At 43.4% G+C, this 15601-nt stretch overlaps 1 protein-coding gene across 1 annotated transcript in view; it reads right to left on the bottom strand.

Annotated features, from left to right (window-relative positions):
* Window positions 1-15601, bottom strand: part of PTPN22 (protein tyrosine phosphatase, non-receptor type 22) — a 50208-nt gene that overhangs the window by 21446 nt on the left and 13161 nt on the right. The window contains exons 4-11 of the mRNA XM_015411403.1: window positions 15423-15518; window positions 13710-13748; window positions 10760-10831; window positions 10575-10643; window positions 10007-10149; window positions 5313-5379; window positions 4910-4987; window positions 4000-4092 (exon numbers count right to left, since the gene is read on the bottom strand). Of these exons, the coding sequence (XP_015266889.1) occupies window positions 4000-4092; window positions 4910-4987; window positions 5313-5379; window positions 10007-10149; window positions 10575-10643; window positions 10760-10831; window positions 13710-13748; window positions 15423-15518 (657 nt within the window). The remainder of the gene's footprint in view (window positions 1-3999; window positions 4093-4909; window positions 4988-5312; window positions 5380-10006; window positions 10150-10574; window positions 10644-10759; window positions 10832-13709; window positions 13749-15422; window positions 15519-15601) is intronic.

Below are 15601 nucleotides of genomic sequence, written 5' to 3'. Positions count from 1 at the left end.
GAACGGCCGCTGGAGAGTTGCTCGGCACTTGCCTTCTTCGTGGGGGGAGATCAAAGCCTGATTCAGCTTCTTCCGAAGCTAAATCACGCCAATCTCACACTCCCTCTTAGGCGCTGCTGCCTGCTTGTCCCCCCCAACATAAAATTACAATTGAGTTGGACCATCCTCATTCTGAAGTTAAGAAATCTTATTTTGTTAAGAAATGGTCACCTTTTATTTTAGCAGTTTTGGAACATACGAACTTCTCCAACTTGAGTGTAACAACATTTTCTGATATTAATATGTTTATTACTTATTAGAGTTAGTATATCAAACATTGTATTTAAAGTGTTCAGTTCAACTTATTGTTAAAAAGCGTGTGTTAATGTTTATGTACTGTTTGTAGTAGTTCCTGATTTTAATACTGTGGAAACATTTGTGTATTCCAGGCAACTTGTAATGTTTTGCAATAAAGCTTTTGAAAAAAGCAAAAAAAAAAAAAAAAAGCTGCTTCTGTGAAGCATGTTAGTGGGCCTGGGTTGCCAAACGTCTTGGGGGGAAATCTAGCCTGGTCTCCTCCTGTGCCTTTAACTCAAATCAGCATGTGAAGCTTTTCACACAATAGAGACAAGCATTTTCACCTGCTAATGTTGGGGTGCTGTGAAATCAAAGAGAGGTCATTTCGTTTAAAAAGCTGGCAGTTGCTGCTGGTCCTGCTGCCACACTGAAGGTTTCCAACAGCTTCTGTGCAGCAGTTGCCATATGAGAACTGTCCCTTGAGTAGGACTGGTGCAGACACTGGGAATAGGGGTCACACACTTCCCCTGCCAAGTGCCTGCCCTCCTTCAAGTGAACTGCCACCTCCATCCACAATGGTGATTTAAAAGAAATCTAAACTATATTAGAGGAAAACAAGAAAACGGTGAGCTAGGATTCTTTACCAGCCTGGCTAGGTTTAACAATATTAATGTCAGTGTCACTTGCAGTTAAGGTTGGACCATGAGATTGGGCTCACTACAGATGGACTAATTGGAGCCAACACCATTAACTGAAATTATCAAAGGCCAGCATCATTGACTGTATCAGGAAGATAAAGAACAGCAGCAGCCAAGGGCAAAACTAACCCAGCACTTTACCACAGTGTGTGCAAATGATGGGATACAGAAGAGTCAGGCCTTTGTTCTAAGGAATTTTCCCTTCAGCCTTCAAATGAGCCTCAGAGTGCTACCTAGGATTGCCAGTCCCCCACTGGTTTTATGGCTTTACCATAGAGTTTCCAGTAATTCCTAGAGAGGTGTGATGTCACTTCCAGGGTTTTCCCCATGTCCCTCCTCTGCTCTCCTGCTGGTTGCCTGGCTGGGCCTGGCAATCCTATGCTCACCTAAGCTTTTATACTTAGAACTTAGCACACTTTGTCCACACTGATATCACAATCACATGACATTGATACCTAAGGCAATGGACTCATTAGGGTCAAGGAAAGTCCACTCCCATGATCATTAGAGTGAAGAAGTCGATCCCCAACCGCTTGTGGCCAACTGAGCCTTGGAGACAAACAATTCCTACTTGGCCTGCCTAGAAGCAACAAGCCTGTGCCTAGAACTACTGTTTATCTCCCCCAAGGATACTTAGTTGATGCCTTGTGGCTTCATCTCATTGCCAGGGTTGTGGTGGATGTTGCCCACTGGGAGTAGATTAAAGGGATGCTTTGTTCAGAACTGGTCAAAGAAGTGGGGGATAACACAATGGTGCCTTATATGGCCTCCTCCTATGTCATCGCCCACACTGTGCATGTGCTATCCTGGAAATGTCCACAGCTACTGGCTCCCTTCATCTCTCATGAGCCTTGTGTTGAGACCAAGCTTAGTAGTCAGTTTGGCTTGACCAGTATTATGTTTACTTTCTATATTGTAACCAAGCACCAGCTTCCCCAGTTCTGCTTTCTGATTAAATGTCTGTTTGAAGGACAGGAGGTCTTCAAGCAAAGGGAATAATAACCGAGATCTGTAAAACCACATCCTGTTAATGAAATCCTTTCTGTGTCAACCTGGCTTTATGCCTCTGCCAAACCATACACATGTCCACAGCATGTCAGAAAGACAGTGCCCCTCCCCACTGAAGCTGGAGGTATCTTCAAACACCAGAACAGGCAAAAAAAAGGGGAGGGGTGGGTGGACTGCAGTTGACAGAGTGCAACCTGTAAGCTAGAGAATTAGAATAAAGGCATTAGAGGTCACAATACATTACCCCTTATCACTTAATAAAAATGCATATAGGACAGGAGGGCCTGGAGTGATGTGGTTCATGGGGTAGCGAAGAGTCAGACTTGACTGTGCAACTGAACAACAACAAAAAAGGTGCTAGAAGGTTCCTGTTTATTTTTGCTACAATAGAATATTCCTCTGGAATTGCTAATAAGTAGTTAATGGGAGTGTGAAGAGGCGAGAAGATATATTACGGAAATCCATGAGTTGTAATAATTCTTTATGATGTGTAATTTCATATCTGGCAAATTTATGGACTACATACAGAATGATTTCCTATCTAAGCCCTACATAGGACCCCTTCTGATTATGAGACTTTGGCAGGCTCATATCCACAGTGGTGAAAAAGGGGCCAGGCCCCATCAATCATTTGTCATGTGCCTCCAATTAGCACTAGGTGTTGGTGTGAAATCTGTCACAAGTCTTACAAGTGTAAATTATCTATGTAAAACAGGAAGGAGTTGAGGTTAAAAAATGTGAATCCTTTCCTAAATCTTCCAAGGGTAAATTCTCTATGCAGTGTGCTGGAACACAATTAACAGCTGAAGAGTCCTGATTTTAAAAGCCTGCAGGGGTGGGGGGGGAGTAACATCATGGAGTAAAGCAGAGAGAGAAAGGAATAAAGGGGTAAAACTGGTGCTGTGGCAGACTCAGAACTGCTTACAGCATTGATTCCATTTTTTCTCATTCCATTTTCTGCATTGCTTAACATAGCATGTCTATACTTTTTTGCACTTTTCTGATTTTTGTAATCTTAGTCCTATTGCATTGCTTATTAGATCTCTCATGCTATTTGATTACATTTTTATGCCATGTAATCCACCTTGAGTCTTAAGTAGGAAATTGGTAAACAAATAATAAAATGAATAAATAATGATAGGCTGACCACCACTATATTCATTCCCCCCCCAAAAAAAATTCTGGCTATAGGCCTGGACTTTGGGCTTTTCCATTCTGGGTTTGGCTGCAGCTCAGCTTCTTCACTGCGTTGTCCCCCCCCCCCTTAAACATAGGACCACAAAGCTGGTCTGAAAAAGCACAGGGAAAAACTTGAAGAAAAACCAGAACAGCAACAACCAGGAAATGATATTGTGTGCAGGGGGAGGGGGGAAACATATTATTATCATTATCATTATTACATTTATACCCCGCCCTCCCCGCCGAAGCAGGCTCAGGGTGGCTTACATAAAATTGTTAAAATAATTTAAAAACACACAAAATCTAAAGTGCAATGCGTCCACACATGCTGTTAAGAAGTTGAGCTGCAGCAAAAAGCCTGGTGTGAAAAAAGTTTTGGGGGTAATTCCAGACAGATCACTTCTTTCAAAGACCTACCAAAAGTGACACATCAGCTGTATGCAAAAATCAGCAGCAGTTGTACCAACACAATGATCCTAAGTCACATGCATCATTGAACCTGGGTTTAAAGTAGCTTATGCTCCATCCCTAAACTTGAGTTTCATTAAGTGTAAATCTGGCCTTTGAGGTATTTCCTGTTCCATTTCCTGTTTTGGTGCTACCATAAGGGGGGAAGCTGTTATTGGAAATATTCACACTCTTCTACAAAACCTCAGGTACTACTTATACAACAGATGCAGTAGCTGATAAGTTTACCAATATGAAATGTGGCATTTGTACTTTAGCAAAACAGTTTCTTCTATTCAGTTTTTCCACTGAGCTTCTGTTCTGAAATATGACTTGGGAAAGTCTGTGCAAATGCTCTGCATTTGTATCCAGACACAGCGTGAACACTTACCTCCACAGCTATGGCACTGGAAGAATTAGAGAATGCTTCTAGCTTCCTTTTAAAGAGCTCTATCACAGCATCATAAACCAACTTATACTGCTCCTGAAAAATGGAATCACAGGAAGAAAACTGTTAGTTTTGCCTAGTTACTTTTTTACTTTATAGGTCAGGGCTGTCCAACATAGCAAAGGTCATTTTCTGGTAGGGAACTAAGGGAAAGTAGCTGCACTTTCCAAAGTCAAGGTTGAGGAAGTCAAATTAAATAAGCAGATATGATTTCATGCTGAACTTTGGCAATAGAGAAGAGGAAACTGAAGTTCCTGCACTCCTGTTTCCTGGGCAGGAACTTGTTTATGACTAAAACAGCATAAGGGGAAATCCGAGTACAAGATTAATCCATGAATTTCAGGCAACTCTGGCAAAATTTTGAGATAGATTGTAACAGTCAACACTTGAAGCACAGCAGGCCACCTTATCAAGCAGTTTATCTGGCACATGCCCTTTCAGAGCAGTACCCATAAAGCTCTTCACCATCTTGAACTCTGCTCCCCTTTTTTCCCCTGGCAGCTTCAACACCTGCTCCTTTGATTCTTCCTAGGATGCTTCTGGAACATGAGGAGGATTTTGAGCCACACTTAGAGTGACCAGCCTCCAGATGGGCCTTAGAGCTCCCCAGAATTATAAATGATCCCCATACTACAAGAATCTGTTCCCTTGAAGGAAGTGGAAGCTTTGGAGGGCTGACAGTACAGTATCATGTCCACTCTGAGCCTCACTGAAGTTCTAAGGCACTGCTCCCCAATCTCTAAGAATTCCCAAAGCCAGAATTGTCTCCCCTAGCGCAGTGCCTACATAGGACAACAAGCAAGCTTTCTAAAACTTTCAGTTAGGGTACCAAAAATGAAATTTTTGAGCATACCTGAGTTTGCACTATTAAAGGTCTCTGTGTGCGCATTTCTTGAATCAAGCTAAAAATGCTGAAGTTCATTGGGACGATCTTAGGAGAGGTAAAAACAAAAACAACAAAAAAGTTGCTGATGAGGAATTCATAGCTCAGACCCAGTCATTCTCTCCCTCCTGGCAATGCATCTCTCCTCCCACCACTGATATTCTGGGTTCCTACAAGAAGCTTAACTGAGTAAAAATTCCTCCCTACTACACAGGCCACTCTGGTAAAGGTTTCCCTTTCTTTAGCAGTAATATTGGAGACAGCACATTTTTCATAGCACAGAAGTTAAAATAACACCAATAGCTGATTCACTGCCATGGCCCACATGGGAAGTCTGAACAGTTCATCACAGGTTTCAGAGGGAAACACTCACCCCATCTTTTACCAAGGTCCAAGTATAGTCAATGGCACAGATGACTCCTGTTCTTCCACAGCCAGCACTAAATGATAAAGAGATGGTTGAGAAAGGCAAGAGCAGCTTTTATTTATGCTCATTGTTTGATATTTGTCTCTCTTTTCTCCACCATGTCAAAAGAATAAATTTCAACCTTCCCTGAATTCTTAGTTGCAACAGTTGACGAGAGACAGCCAGATGTGCCCCTTAATCTCAGTTCCCTACTTGATCATCATTAGACTGTATTCCTCTCAGCTGTTGGCCAGAACTATACCATGCTGAAAATACGGCATAAAATAAAATCGTAACAGTCCGCAGCACAGCATAAATAATACAACAATATCTTATGACTGCTAAGGGTTGTTCACATTTCACAATGGCTGCCATGCAAATGTAGCTGCTTAAAATGTCTGCCTACAAACACAACACCTTTCTGCTGATCTGATCAGTTTCCCCCCTCCTTCAATAATGAGTGAACCCTCCTTTCCCCGTTTCTAATACTTTCCCCCCCTCACACACACTGGATTGCTCCTGATGTACTTCAGATATCCTTTATTTGGAGAGACATCTCATTTGACATACTGTAGACTAAAAAGGCCACAGCGAAGTCTCAGGAAGAGCCTATTCTGAACTGCAGTAAAATTAAAAGAATAATGATGGTAATAGGAAAGAGAACCCACACAGCAATGTCAATGCCCACACCCTCAGAGTCCTTAGTAATTACAGCACCATCCTCCAGTCATGAAGGGGCCCCAAATGACTCTCCAATTCTGCCCCTTTGCACTGCCGTAGGTAGTCCAGACTTAACACTAAATTGACATAACTTGGTGTTCCAACACCATAATGGCTTCCCTCCACCATAGCTTGGACCTATAGCATCATAACTTGTTAATTTTGACCCTATCCTTGTCTGCCAGTCATAACCTTGAGGACAGGACTGCATTGTTAGTTAGAATACTGGGAGGGGGGGATGAGCAGCCAGCAGTATCCAAGTGAAATATAGCACATTTTAATTTTTATCACGCAGCATACCATTTTTATATCACTATTGGGATTATGTCTATTTGACTGCAAAAACTTACAAAATATATAGTTTTGACTAAGAAAACACCATGTAGGAAGCCGATCAAAACAGACAGTGTTGTGTTAAAAGGAAGCCCTGCATGGTTTCCTTTCACAGTGGAAGATTCCTCATTCGTGACCTATCTATGAACTGTAGGATTTCCCTGTAAAGAGCACGGATGCATCACCATGCAAGATGTTGCACAAATCTGACAAACCGCCCATAGGAAAGATGTCATTTCAGTGCAGAAAAATAAGGAACCATGTTATGGTTGGAGCGGTCACCCATGTTTGATTGTTGGTTTCATAACCTTAGCATTCTTCTTCAGTGTTGCTGATACTTCCGAGAAAAATGTGCACATAATAAATTAACTTAGTACAGAGCACAAATGGATCAGCTCCTGGGGACTGGATACCAGGGCCATAATATATTAATGTGTGAGCTCTTGCATTGACTTCCTGAGGTCTTCAGGGTATAATTTAAAGTATTTATTTCACCAATAAGTTTTGTGCCATCTTTGTACCATTATAATCTCTAAAATCAACCAAGAGTCTTTTACTAACATCACCACTTATGAACAGTGTTAAGGAACTATCCATAGGGTATAACACATTACAAAAATAAAAACCCTTTATAACTGTCTCCTACCTTACCCTATCATTGTAGTGTATCCCCTCCTCATATACAGCAAACTCAACAAGAAATGTAAGGTCCCAATCAGACGGGTCTTTAAATCCGACCCAGGCATGAATGTCTGGCAGATTTAAAGGGAATGATCAGACAGCGACATCTGGGAAAGGTGCCGCTTCCATGATCAGCCCGTTCAGCCCCGCCAGGGAGCCGTATTTTAAAGATACCAGTGAAAGTCCAGGGCTAATGCTTGCCGACGGGCCAATGGTGGATTTCCCCCCATCTGATCATTCCAGCGTGCAATCCTCCCATCAGGATGGTCTGACTCCAGACCAATTTTCCCTCTAAACTGTGGAGTCTTGTGAGCAAAAATTCTACTTTGTGAGCTACCGGCATTAAAATTGTTAGCCAGCAATTTGGCTGCTGCATAAATTAGTTTGCTCTGGAGCCATCCTTCCTGAGCGAAGACAAAAATCTGTGAGCAGGAGGCTAAAAAACTTTGCGCTAGCTCACACTAACTCAGCTTAAAGGGAACACTGCTCCAGACCATCCCGAATGGCTGCAATTTAAAAAAATTCTTAGTAATATGCGCATAAACACATAAACACGTGACAGCTGCAGAGCTCTGCTCAAACGTTCCAGACAATTTCATGCTTCTGAACGGCCCGTGAAATTTAGGAGCTGCGTTAAATGAAATGTTACCTAGAGGGAGGCACCACTGGTGGTGCTTTAACCATTCAATTCCGCACATGTGCAGAAAAGCAAGTACATGTTGAGGCACAGGTGCGCATGGCAAACAGTATTTTTTTTTTTAAACTCGACTGCATGGCTCCTTCAGGTGGATGCCATCTAGACAATCCACCATGGAGTCCGCACGTGATAAGGGGATTCACGGGGGAGCTATCTGGTCGTGCAACACCAGATTTAAAAGATCAGGATCAAATTAGAGCCGGGCCAATGGTGGGATTAGCTACCTATCTGAACGCAGCCTAAAACTCCATTTGTTGTTTGTTAGCATATATTTGTTTACTAACATACATTTCTGCTGTCAATTATATTAAATAATGTTGCTATACAGGAGTCTTTAATGTCATGAATGAATAAACCAATTTACATGTTCCATATCTAGAGATAGAATTAAACTATAACAGCAGTGTGTATGGCCACTGGAGTGTAGTATTCCTGATGGAGTGGACATGGAGAAAACGGCAAGTGCATACTGGGGATGGTGTATTTGTGTGCACAAAGTGAGTGAGAGACCCAGGGCATTTGTGCGGGTTCTGGGAACAGAATATAGCAAAGAGACAGAAAAAATAATCAAGACACAGGGCTGGGTTTTTGGTGTCAGAAGTGTGTTTTTGGTGTCAGAAGGCTTTCCATCAGCAGGTTGCAAATTTCTTGCCTTCCCCTACCAAGTACAGCCCAAAATGCCCCCTGAAGTGTTGTTCATGTGGGCCCCCTGTTCCCCAAGAGCAGCATTTTGAGGTGCAGCAGGAGGTGGAAGGTGAGAAAGTTGTACTTGGCAGATGGAAATCCTTCCATCGGGACAAACATGAAGTCAGCAGATGGGAGATGAAATTAACAGAATATGTATAGACAAAGGATAGTTTACATAGCTGATTCCACATAATCATCTTAAATTCATATATTTATATATGAAAATTATCAAGGGGCAGCAGAGATAATGCCAGATGTCCCCTCTCTCTTGGTATGACCATGGTTTCCAACCCAGCATCCCCTGGGCCTAGTGGGGCCATGGACTCATGTTGTAAGGGTCCATGCACCAGCCAACTAATCAAAGGCAGCTGGCCCTTTAAGAATCAGTCAGTCAATAAGGGCTGTCTGTCAAAGGGCCAGCTATCTGACAGCTGTCTGGAATCTCTATTCCAGGTGTGAGAAAGGGGAGCAGCAGGAGAGAGAGTGCTCAGAAGGTACTATTTAGTGCCTCAAGGGTTTAGCCACACCCCAGTAGGGATTCTAGGTAGAGGGAGGCAACTGAGCATGATCCCGTCCTGGAAAGGACTTTTAAAAGGTTTGAAGGAAAGCAGGTCAGCTCTGGTTCCCAGCTCAGAAAGGAGTGAAACTAGGGGAGGATATGGAACTGGATGGTTTTCATACAAACACCCATCCCTCTTTGTCTGAGGCCAATGGAAGGTACTTCAGCCAAATTGGGCCCATGTGCATGATAGTTGTGGCCTGGGAACAACAACATGGCAGAGAATGCAGGCAACCACAGCTGACCATTGATTGGCCCTTCACCACCACAGTTGCTGAGCAGGTTGAGGTAACCAGAAGGGACTACTGCCATGTCCACACCAGTCATGTAGGGAGTCACAAGGACTTTAACATGTGAATGGGCCAACTGTCACCACTGCTGAACAGTCAGGTTAGAACAGTTAAAAGGAAGTACTTCTTCACCCAAAGAGTGATTAACACATGGAATTCACTGTCACAGGAGGTGGTGGCAGCTACAAGCATGGACGGCTTCAAGAGGGAATTAGATAAACATATGGAGCAGAGGTCCATCAGTGGCTATTAGCCACAAGGTATAGATAGGAACTCTCAGTCTGGGGCAAGTGATGTACTGTATTCTTGGTGCTTGGGGGGGGGGGCAACAGTGGGAGGGCTTCTAGTGTCCTGGGCCCACTGGTGGACCTCCTGATGGCACCTGGTATTTTTGGCCACTGTGTGACAGAGTGTTGAACTGGATGGCCCATTGGCCTGATCCAACATTGGCTTCTCTTATGTTCTTAGTGTTTACTTTGACTAGAGCAGTACTCCAAGTCCTAAGGTGGAAAAGGGTCTTTCCCAACACTTGCTAACTAAGATTCTTTAGTCGGAGAAGAGAGAGACCTTTGGCATAGAGAGATCTATACCACTGAGCTAGTGTGGTACCTCCATCATACCCATCCTGAGGCAATGATACAGAGAGAGTTAAGAGAGAGCACACACTTCTCCACTGCCAGCTTAACAGCCTCACCTGCAATGTATACAGATAGGTGCATCACTGTTTGCTTGGTAGGAACGGCTCTCCCATATGAGCTGAAGAATGGGATCGATAGAGGAGGGTACATCATGGTCTGGCCAATTTTTATAATGAAAGTGGTAGACAGTTCTAATTTCCTGTAAAGGAAACAAAAAGGGAGGAGGCTTTAGTTCAATTAACATGGCTCTAAATAATGTTAATGTCACCTGCGAGGAGGGTGAGACTCTACAGATCTATGGCAAATAAGAGGCAACACAAAACTGAATAAAAATGCAAAGAGAATTGATCAAATCACACAAATCAAACCAGTTCCTTTTCCTATAATACAGTGGGTTGGTTCCCAACTAGATTTTCCACTAGTGGAAGATACTTCCATCAATAGTACAGAACCTTCCTGCCTCCTTCCTGTCACTGCAGCCCTCTGGAACTACAAAAGAATGCAATAAATGTGCTGGGAAGGGACAACAGCAATGTCTACTTTCCCCATGTTGGTGATTCAGCATTTTGACTGGGATGTACACAGCAAATCCATTACATGTCCCCATTGCTTGGACCGTTCCACACTTACATTATCATTCAGGTTCACTTTCAGAGTGTGAATTGTATATTCATTCCTCTTTTCTTCAGCCTCCTACAGGAGAAACAAACCAGGATGTCATTTTCTGCAGATAAACAACAGTTGTTTCCATAAACCACGACACAGTGTATGAACTAACAAAACAGGAAAGACAAAATGGATGTACTCACACAGGAAACAGTGAACGGGCCCCACTGGATAGGGGACTCATCCACCTCCACCCAGTATCTCTCACATTTTTTCTGTTGAGAAAAGTAGAATTCTGTGGTTATGTGTCTTCCCCGGATGACATCTGCTACGCAGAAAGAGCTTAATACCTGGAGATACTCAACTGCTTTCCCCCCAAGAGACAGTGTAGTGGCCCTCAATAAGGAACCCACAGCACTTCTACTGTAATATTCCATGCCTGTTCTTTCCTGCCCCTGAAGATCCTGCTGCAGATAGCTAGTACAATTTTGTGGCCAACCTATGTAATATTGGGGTGGGGGTCTGTAATAGGATCTCCCAGTGCACATTTTAGCACCACCCTCCACAGCTGAAGATGACAAACCCTAGAAGCAGAATATGGTATAAACTATTTTACTTGGTCCCGTTACTCACTTGAGAATGACATCTTCACCCCAGCCACAATAAGTGGCTCCAGATCTTAGATGTGATGCTCAACATCCCCTGTGTAGATATCATGGGACCTTCCTTCCCAGGTTTCTATTGAAGCAGGACATGCTGACTATGATTGGACCTAACGGTATGGTACATTTTCTGCACTTCCTCCCAAGGTACTCCATGAGACCATTAACCAGACATGTCCTATAATTTTCATACCCAGAACTTGATTCTCAGGTTTCAGTTCAGATTGGAACTGTAGAACATAGAGAGAAGGTGATTAAGGCTTTCTCCCATAGTGTTTTACCAGTCTGAAATGGCCTTGAGGAGCTGATATTTGCCCCACTCAGGAAATCTGTGTGTAGTCATCAGGACGTACAAGTTTCTCTAGCAAGGCAAATAGCAGATCCCTGGGGCCAGTTTAGCTCAGGATAGCAGGATGTGGGTGGGACATTTAAGTTGTTTCTTCCCATATGCCAGTGGTGGCGAACCTATGGCACGGGTGCCAGAGGTGGCACTCAGAGCCCTCTCTGTGAGCACCCGTGCCATCGCCCCAGCCAGGCCCAGAGCATCATTAAAGTGTCGAATTTTCTGCCAGATAATTTTAAGTAAATGAAAGCATTTGGATTGCTTTCCTTACTTTGTTTGGATCATCTTAAATTAATGTATGAGTCATTTTTTCTAAAGTAAAACCTCAGTATTCAGGTTAAATTGCCGTGTTGGCACTTTGCGATAAATAAGTGGGTTTTGGGTCGCACTTTGGGCACTCGGTCTCTAAAAGGTTCGCCATCACTGCCATATGCTATGATCCCAATAGAAAATTTGCCCTTTTCCATGCCTATGAATTGAGGCCTGAGCACAGAATTCTCAAAGCATGCCTTGCAGCAAATCTAGGAGGAATGCAAAGAAAATGTAACATATGATTAGGCCAGAGCCCTAGAAATACTGAAAAGCCAGAGCCCTAGAAATACTGAAAAGAGACAAAGAAGGAACAATGGCCAGAGATAAGCAAAACAAGGAGTGACAAGGCGGGGTTTTGATGGAGCCTATGGGAAGAGGCTAGATTTGGACTATACCCATCATGTTAAAGGTCCTCTAACTCTCAAAGCAAGCCACAACATCCCAGCAGTTTCTCTCATTATAAAACATAACAGATCCGGCTGACTCGGCAGTTGGTTTCCTTCCTCGACCGCAACGACCTGGCTACAGTGATCCATGTAGGGCTCCCAAATCTCGCCAAATTATGGTGGGGGATCACATGTCTTTGCAGAATCCCTGCCACGGGGACGGCGAGACGTGTTGCACCGCCGTCGCCAGGACATGATGCTACGCGTCGCTCTGGCAACGGGGCTGTTTGGACTTGGCAACCCTAGATCCATGCAATGGTCACCTCGAGATTAGACTACTGTAACAATCTCTACATAGGGCTGCCCTTGTTGCAAATCCGGAAGCTGCAGCTAGTGCAGAATGCCATGGCCAGGCTCTTGATGGGCCTCCCTAGATGGGAGCACATCCAGTTGGTGCTGAAGGCACTGCGCTGGCTGCCAATAGCATACCAGATTCGCTTCAAGGTGCTGGTACTCACCTTTAAAGCCCTATATAGCCAGGGTCTGACCTACCTGAGGGACCGCCTTTCCCCATATATACCTCAGAGAGCACTACAGTCAGGGTCACAACACCGATTAATCATTCCAGGCCCCAAGGATGCCAGGCTTGCAGCTACCAGGGCTAGGGCCTTTTTGGTGGTGGCTCCTTACTGGTGGAATGAGCTCCCAGAAGAGACCAGGGCCCTGCGGGACCTTGTACAGTTCCGCAGGGCCTGTAAGACGGAGCTCTTCCACCAGGCTTTTAATTAGGAGCCGCCTACCACTACCACCAACTATTACCAGCACTAACACCTGTGGTAATGGGTCGGCCCTGTTAGGAGATTGGGCCATAATACCATGAGAGACCAGACTACTATTAAGTCGGGATCTTAGTATATCATCTCATAGTACACCGTTTTAATTTATTGATGGATTACTGTTGCGAGCACTTTAAATGTTATTGTATTGTTGTTTTAACTGTTTTAAATGTTTATGCTAACCAGCCATATTGTGCCGGCATATGTGAGCCGCCCTGAGCTCGTCCGTGGGGAGGGCGGGATATAAATGAGATACATAAATAAATGAATGAATAAATAAATAAATAAATAAAATGTTTGCCTACAGCCTCATAAAATCTAAAGCCATCATTGTCTCATGAATTTGTATCCATAATGGTACACTTATCACAATTTGTTTCACTTTTGTTCTCTATAATCCCAATATCAACATGTATGCTCTGTAGTGAAAGAGGGGGAGGAACCCTGAGACAGGATCCTGAAGAAGCCAGGTTTCAGATTGTGAATAGTCAGATATATGCACCATGAACATTCTGTTAAGGGCTCTGATCAGTAAGAAGGAAATAGTGGAGGCTAATGCAGACTGCATTGTCCTGATACCACAATGGTATCCTATGCTTTGACACTTTTCTCACCTTCCCCATTTCAAATTCCATGCATGCCATGATCACAACCTGGAGAAAGAAAAAGAAGACACATCTAAGTGTCATTCCACACAGGGAGAACAGGCAGATTTCTGATAATGGCCAGTATCTTACAACACCAAGCAAAGTTTGAACCATTTCTCCAACTTAAGGAATATTCCTCTAGCTTGTGGCTCTTCTTCCACTGGAAGAGCCATGTAAGTTGGAGAAAGACCTCGTAGGCTGGAGAGGTTTCCTCCAACCTATACTAGGTTACTTCCTGATGCCATTAATTTAAAGGGGAACCAGACATAGCTGACATTTGAAGAATGGCATAAAAACACAACCTTCTGCAACCAAAAAAGAGCAGATCCTAGAAGCAGAATAAACTATGCAAATTAAATTTTCTAAAAGTTCCTAGACCGTGCTGATGACCCCTCCTCTGCTACCAAACCTTTATATGTGCCATTAGTCTGTGATAAAAGAGATCTAAAACATTACCAGGGAAGATTTGGGCATAGTAGCCACTTTTATAATTGCTCATGTACAGAAAACTAAAGTTATAACAAAATAGCCCATGATGGCCAGTCTAGAAACCTCACAGGAACAATGGCATCAGCAGCATTCAGACAGGAAGAGGTATGTGGTGTTGCTGGTCACAGTAACAGGCTGAGGAAAGCCCCCCCCCTCTCTCTCATTTGCTTTCAGATGTCAAAAGTATGTGCAGTGAGTCACATGCTGAACTCTGTAGCTATTTCAGATGTCAAAAGTATGTGCAGTGAGTTTTGAGGTCACATGCTGAATTCTGGAGTACACAGTGCAATTGTCCTCCTGGCTTGAGGCCTGTCACTGAATCTCACACTTCTATTGGCAAAAGCAACTCATGTTTGTTTGCTAGATACTGTCAACCAAGGTGCTCTAAACTGCTCTTTCTATTTCACTCTGACAGCAAACCAAGGCTAAACTTTTACAATACAGTTGCTGAAGAACGACCTGAAAACCACCAGTGCAATACAGACAGCATACTATGTTCAGATAATGACTGGATGTAGATGCTATTCAGCTAGCACAATGCTTGAATAATCAGGGGGCAGGTGAACAGATAATCAAATACACATGCCTCACCTCAGTAACTATGAGAACTATTGCAAAAGGCCCAGTTCAAGGTGCTCATATTGACCTTTAAAGCCCTGTATGGCTTGGGACCAACATACCTTAAGGACTGCCTACTCCCATATGAACCTACCTGTACACACCAGTCATCTTTGGAGGCCCTGTACTGGTTGGCCTCACCATATGAAGCTAAACAGACAGCGACCCAAGAAAGGGCCTTCTCAGTCATGGCACCAAAACTCTGGAAGTCGCTCCCTAGGAGGATTCATCTGTTCCCCTCTATTGGTGTCTTTTGCCAGCAGGTAAGGACTTTTTTGTTTCAACTGGCATACCTCTAATAATGGTTACTGGCCCTCCTTCTAGTGGTGTTCATGTGGTTTTAATATAATATTAAATGTATTATTATTTACTCAAATGTTTTATTTTTTTTTAAGTTCACCACCTTGTGGACCCTAATCGAGTGGGAAGGCAGCACAAAAAATATTTTAAATCAATAAATAAACAAGGTGCAAGGGAGCTGCTTCCCCGAGTCCTGCCTTGCAACTTGTTTTTTTGGGGGAAGGGGAACCCCTTTAAACTGTCAGAATAAACAGTAGAAAGTATGCCCCTTACCTGGACTTTATATTCCCAAATCATCCGCCATAAGTCGAGAACAGTTGCAGAAAGCGGACCCTGGGTAGCTATATAAGTCCTTGGCTCATATACACCCTAACAAAGAAATTAATACATTGATAAATGTTTGCCCGACACAGTTTAAAAGTCCTGTCCATTGTAGGATATTTTGCATTTTC

The sequence above is a fragment of the Gekko japonicus genome, unplaced genomic scaffold (assembly GCF_001447785.1).
Source record: "Gekko japonicus isolate JY-2015 unplaced genomic scaffold, Gekko_japonicus_V1.1 scaffold437, whole genome shotgun sequence".
Classification (NCBI taxonomy): Eukaryota; Metazoa; Chordata; class Lepidosauria; order Squamata; family Gekkonidae; genus Gekko; species Gekko japonicus.
Note: the sequence above shows the minus strand (reverse complement) of the source record. Positions and strands in the feature narration are given on the sequence as shown.